Source organism: Mastomys coucha, unplaced genomic scaffold (genome assembly GCF_008632895.1).
Source record: "Mastomys coucha isolate ucsf_1 unplaced genomic scaffold, UCSF_Mcou_1 pScaffold9, whole genome shotgun sequence".
In the NCBI taxonomy this organism is placed as follows: domain Eukaryota; kingdom Metazoa; phylum Chordata; class Mammalia; order Rodentia; family Muridae; genus Mastomys; species Mastomys coucha.
Window position 1 is genome coordinate 65,420,045 of NW_022196915.1, and position 6,000 is coordinate 65,426,044.

The window sequence follows — 6,000 nt, forward strand, 5'->3', positions numbered from 1 at the left end:
AAAAAAACCCTAGAGATCATTTCCAGCTCCCTTCATTTAAGAGATGAATAAATAGGCACAAAGATGTAGAGTCATTTGCCTGATATCAGATAGGCAGAGAAAACAAAACTAAGACTGAATCCACCTGTCCTGATTCTGTCTCTAGAACAAGGAATGCGTTTAGTTTCAGGGCAAGTATAATCAGGCAGGCTTTGCTGCTCTCGCTGATTTCATTTTGCCTTTGTATTTCTTGGAAATAGTGTGCTGTTCGGGCTGCCACAGAAGGCAGGACGCTGGTTTTAGAAGGCTTGGAAAAGGCAGAGAGAAACGTGCTTCCAGTATTGAACAACTTGCTGGAGAACCGGGAGATGCAGCTTGAAGATGGGCGCTTCCTGATGTCTGCGGAGCGCTACGACAAGCTTCTCCAAGTAAGAGAGGGAAAGCCAGCTGCTGGCCTCTGCCTGGGGCATGGGTGTCTGTGAAATGTGACTGTGAATTGAGACAAGTGCTCAGGTAGACCTGTTTGGCAAACTGCCTGAGTAAGTCACAAGTTTTTATGATTTTAAAAGGCTTCCATCTGAAAGACATGGATTGCTGGGTTCCCCATTTCTTTGACACCTCAATAGCTATTCTCCTCTTACCCATTTTTCTCCTTTTTCCTTCTTTATTTTAACAACTATTTAGGTAATGACTTTTAGATAGTGCCGAACATCTGGGATACAAAAGTCCATCTCTTAAACTCAGAAAATGCAGTGTTCAGTAGGGACTGACAGACATGAGTAGGATGTTAGAAAGATACTCTGGAGAGATGGCTCAGTGGTTAAGAGCAAGGGCTGCTTTTCAGGGGATCCCAGTTTGATTCCCTGCATTCACTTGATGGCTCACAGCTGTCTCTACTCCAGTCCCAGGAGCTCTGCTCTTCTCTCCTGGCTTCTAAAGGTCACAGGCGCACATATAGTGTGTACACATACATGCAGGCTAGACCTTCACACATGTAAACTACCTGATGATCCAGGCCACCATCATTTCCTGCCTGCCCTTTCCATCCCTGCCCTCCACTTGGTACTCGACACCTGAGTCAGTGCTTGATTTGAAACCTGTGTCTGCCACCTGTGATCCCAGCAGTCCCCATGTTGGGGCCGGAGAGTCAGAAGGTTGCCCTTCAATTCCTAGTGAGCTGTAGGCCACAGGGATGCTGATGACCTTGTTTCAAAAAAAAAAAAAAAAAAAAAAAAAAACACAACCAAAACAAAGAGGCAACAGGGGTTTGTTTTGGTTGTTTTTGTTTGTTTCTTTGTTTTTTGGAGGGGAAACTGGGAATGGAGAAATTTACATGTAAATAAAGAAAATATCTAAAAGAAAAAAAAAAGAAGTTTATCCATTGCTTTAAAACAAAACAAAACAAAACAACCCCCAGTCTCAACCGAAACAAAATAAACAAATATGAATCTGTAGTGTGCTCTGAACCCAGTGGCTTCCTGTTTCAGAGTAGACCTGGGGACCCTCTCCAGTGCAACAGGACACCCACATAGTCAGGCCTTTGCCACCTCTTTCCTCAGTTTTTCTGTCTGCCTCTTTATTGACTCTCATCCAGCAACTAGACACTGCTATGTTATACTTGTTCAGTAGGCTTCTCCATGGTCTAGACTTGGCACACGTATTTTTCTTGTTCCTGAAATGTTTTTTCCCAGGTATTTGCTCTTCTCACTCCTACAACCCCTTCAAGTCTTTGAAGTCAGTGAAACTCACCTTGATACTCTTACTTACACTGCAGTCTGTTCTCTATGTCCCCCTTGTGATGCTTTAGTTCCCCCAGTGCTGTCTCCTGACACTCGGTAGGGGTTACTTATGTTCTAGTTTTACTGCCTCCTCGCTCCATCAGTGTACACATTTTAAATGGGCAGGGATTTTTTCATACCCTTTGAAGAATGTTTAGTACATGATTCTCATGAACTATTTTGCTGAATGAATAGTCAATGCAATAAATAAATGATGTGACATAATGCATACAAAGAGGGCAACACTTATGGACAGTTGTGAGCCATCACATGCATGCTGGGAATTCTGGGAAAGCAGCCCCCACTCCTCACTACCTGTCCAAAGAGGGCTCTTCAAGGGCGTTAGCAGTGAGGCAGGCAATGATGAGAAGCTTCATTGAGCTTGGTCATTGAGCTTTAGCTGCACTACACTGAATCTCTTAGCAGCTGTGCAGCCTCTGCAGCTAATTGACACTGTGGGACTGGAAGTCTATCTCATATTTTCATTTACAGATGTGCATGCCCTAATCTGTTATATTTTGCTCAAAAGTGGCATCATACACTGCTTAGTGTGTGTGTGTGTGTGTGTTAGTGTGTGTGTTTGTGTGTGTGTGTGTGTTTACCTCTCATCTCCCTGAAGGGGTTACAGATGTTCATTTCATGTGTCTGGGTTTTACGTGGGTTCTGGAGATTCACATTCTGGTCCTCACACACTGCCAGTAGGTTCACCCACTGAGCCCCCACTCTAGCTTTGTGTCTTGTACTTTACTCTGAGTCTGCTAACACAGGCCTAGAACACACTGGCCACTAGATAATAGATATTGATGTTGGAGTGTCTCTGATCGAACTGAGGTTCCAATTCCTGTACACAGAGGAATTCCTGCTTCTCTCTGACTCACCTCGTAAGAGAGTAGCAGTCTATGGAAGTACCTACATGGTGTCGTCCTAGCTCAGTGGTCATTTTCTCCTAGATACATGTAAAATGATCTCATCCTAATATAGGTAGATGATTGTAGATTTAATCAATAAGAAAAGTTAAATTTATACCTTCATGTTATTATAGTTTATTATAAACAATAAAGGCAAATTTTATAGTTTATCTTTAAGAAAAGGTGGATATCATGTAGAATACTTTAGCCACTTCTGTTATAAAATAACTATACGCAACTAGAGATTATATTAGTTACTTGCTATTTTAGTAAAATTTTTAGAAAAATATTACTAAAGCTTAGAATTATTTTTAAAGCATATGTATTACTTTGTACCAACAGATTGGTATATTATTTATCCTTACAGTAGAATTTGTTGAATATATTATTGCTTTGGATACAAACTCAGGACATGAGAAGTACAAAGAGATTTTTAGCACATGAGGCATGGTTATCATCAAATGAGAAGGATCTATCTACATTGTTTTTTCCCAAGTAGTTGTTAACATAAACACATACTTTTTATTGATAAATATTTCGGAATCCTCAGGATCTCATGAGTATAAGTATAGGAATCTATCTTCTTAACACATATCCTATGACACTTAACCTGGTAAAATATATAATTGCCAACACTGAAGTCCCACTTTATTTTTGCTAGGTTCAATTACTAAGTTTTAACATCTCAAAAACCTTGTAGTTGGAGGGGTGACTCAGTGGATAAGAGTGATTGTTCTGCACATAAAGGCCTGAGTTCAGACTCCCAGCACCCACATAAAAGGCTGATCATGGCTGCATGTACCTGTGACTCAACTATTGGGTGGCAGAGAGAGACAGACCCTAGAGCTTGCTGGCCAGCCAGCCCAGCTTACAGGGTGAGCTTGAGTCACTTGGTCTCCTGTGTGAAAGCACTGAAGTGAAAGGTGGTGGAAGATGCTAGACATTCTCTTCTGACCTCTGCGTCCATGCACCTGTGTTATCAACCCCAAGGCAGGCCTGCCCACCTGCCCTCAATAGGCCATTCAAAAGAACCAAACTAAAAGTGGAACCAGAAAATGGAGATTTATTCATGTGGTCACACTGGGAAGAGGGATAAAGGGATCTAACAACCCCCCTGAAATCCTTGTTCATTTATGGGGCCCTGGGGGAGATCTAAGTTTAACATGAGGGCCAAGGATTGGGACATCTGAGCAGTACTGGTCAAGGTGTGGTCCCGCCCACCACTGTCCATCATAGTAGAGGCTCCAGTCTCATCCTGTACGGAGTCTGATGAATTGTTAGAGCTGTTCGACATCTCTTCCACAGAGGCTGTTTCACCAAAGGGTTGCTGCCCTTTCCTTCTCCCAGCATGAGATCCCTGGCAATTCCTACTACTTCTGGGGTTCATTGTTTTAATAATCTGATTGTCAGATTGAAAGATACAAGTATCTTAATCTCTGTCAATCTGGTTATGTCAGCATCAGGTGCATGTACCCCCAAACTCAAGTACATGTACCATACCCCCTTGTCTGTCTGTCTCTCCTCTCTTTTTCATCTCGCCCTCTGTCATGTCTACCATCTGTCTCATCTATTTCTTAATCTCTTATTGGCTTTGTTTAGATGAGGAAGGTGAAGTTTTATTATTATAGAAATAACTAGTTTGTTTAAGTTTCATATTCTGATTATCTGTGTTTTGAGGATTTCAGACACGGATCCAAACATTTGTTTTCTAGTGTATGTGGCATACTTGTCTTGTGGTTGCTTAATAGAGTTACATTAATAGGTGTGTGATTTGTGATTTCAATTATAATTAAGTTTATTTTAAAAATTGATACATACAGTCATTCAACAGACTTTTTTCTGTTATGTACTGAAAAGGGTAAGTCCTTAAGATCTTGGAGTTAGCCTGAAACAATTTTTTTAGGAGTAAAGGCCCAAATACAGAATGCTAGAAGCTTGCAAAACATACAGTTAAGTGACAGCCTGGGGCCCCTAATGAGCAGGGCTCAGAAAAGGACCCATTTTTCTAATTCTTCTGTTGAGCCTTGAACATCTGTGCTTATCGTGTGCAAATGGAAGGCGATTCCACTGCAAATGTATCCATGTGAGTGATGCATGCTGTCTTTGCAGAGCTGCAGTTGGATAGGGCGAAGTCACAAGGTCATAGAAGGTGGCAGTTGCTGAGACTGGGAGAATCAGACACCAGGACGACAGGGAAGGTTTTGAGTACCATGTTAAATATTTCTGTACTACCATATTGCTATACTCTTGGAAGATCTAGTCAAAGCTGTGGCCTTAAAACTCTTAAAACAGTGGGTCTCAACCTTCCTAATGCTGCTGTCCTTCAATGCAGTTCCTCATCTTGTAGTGATCCACCATAGCATTATTCTCATTGCTACTTCATAGGTGTAGTTCTGTTACTGTTACACATTGAAATATGAGTATTTCTGTTTTCTAATGGTCTTAAGGGAACTGTGAAAGGGCTGTCCAACACCCCCAAAGGGGCTGCTACCCACAGGTCGAGAACCACTGTCTGAAAGGCATGTGTAGGTGGGTTTGTGTATACATACATACATACATATACGCATTTATAGACTTTGTAGAATATCAAGAATCTGTATGACTATGATGAGTCATTGATAGTTAGACAGTGAAGAAAGGCACATTTACCAGGTGTCTGCCTGGTAGATATATGTGGACACTCATGTATATCTTAATATTTAGTTTTTATGGCACTCAGAATCGTAAGTTATATTATTTGTACATTCTATGTGAGAAAATTGAGGCTCCTGGAGTAAAGTCACAGATAATTTTGGTAGTTTAGCTAGAGTTTACATCAGTTGGCTTTGTCACAACCTACTATATCTCCAGAGCACCCTGATGCTATTCTCTCAGCTTTGCCTTACGCTCGACTATGGGAATGTTATGTAACTCTTTCTGTAAGACTCTCTCGAGCATTAGCTTACCCGAGACCCCCTGAGTGAATCACATGGAGCCTGATCGATGCAAAGAGCATGAGGATTTTTATTCCAGTGCACTAGGGCCATCGCAAATCCTAAGGAAAGGAGGCGATGATGCACAGCTTGTTCAGTGAGCTTTTATACAATTTTCAGGGCAGCAGCCATTAGACACAATGTGATTGGTAGAACAGTGTGACTTTTTAAACTGATTGGTCTTCAAGGAATGAGGTAGCAAGGACTTCCCTTGTCTGAAGGTGAGCAAAGGCCCACCCTTTGGAATGTGTCCCACCTGCAGGTTGGTTCTTACTCTGTAGTCTGAGGAATGTTAATTAGCCTTTCCCTTCTGGAGAGTTCCACTATCTTCCCAACGTTCCTGAGCTTATCTTTTTTTTTTTT

General features: G+C 41.6%; 1 protein-coding gene across 1 annotated transcript in view; it reads left to right on the top strand.

Moving 5' to 3' along the window:
• Vwa8 (von Willebrand factor A domain containing 8) overlaps positions 1–6,000 on the top strand; it is a 349,402-nt gene that overhangs the window by 78,119 nt on the left and 265,283 nt on the right. Inside the window, exon 5 of the mRNA XM_031362757.1 lies at positions 240–407. Coding sequence (XP_031218617.1) covers positions 240–407 — 168 coding nt within the window. The remainder of the gene's footprint in view (positions 1–239; positions 408–6,000) is intronic.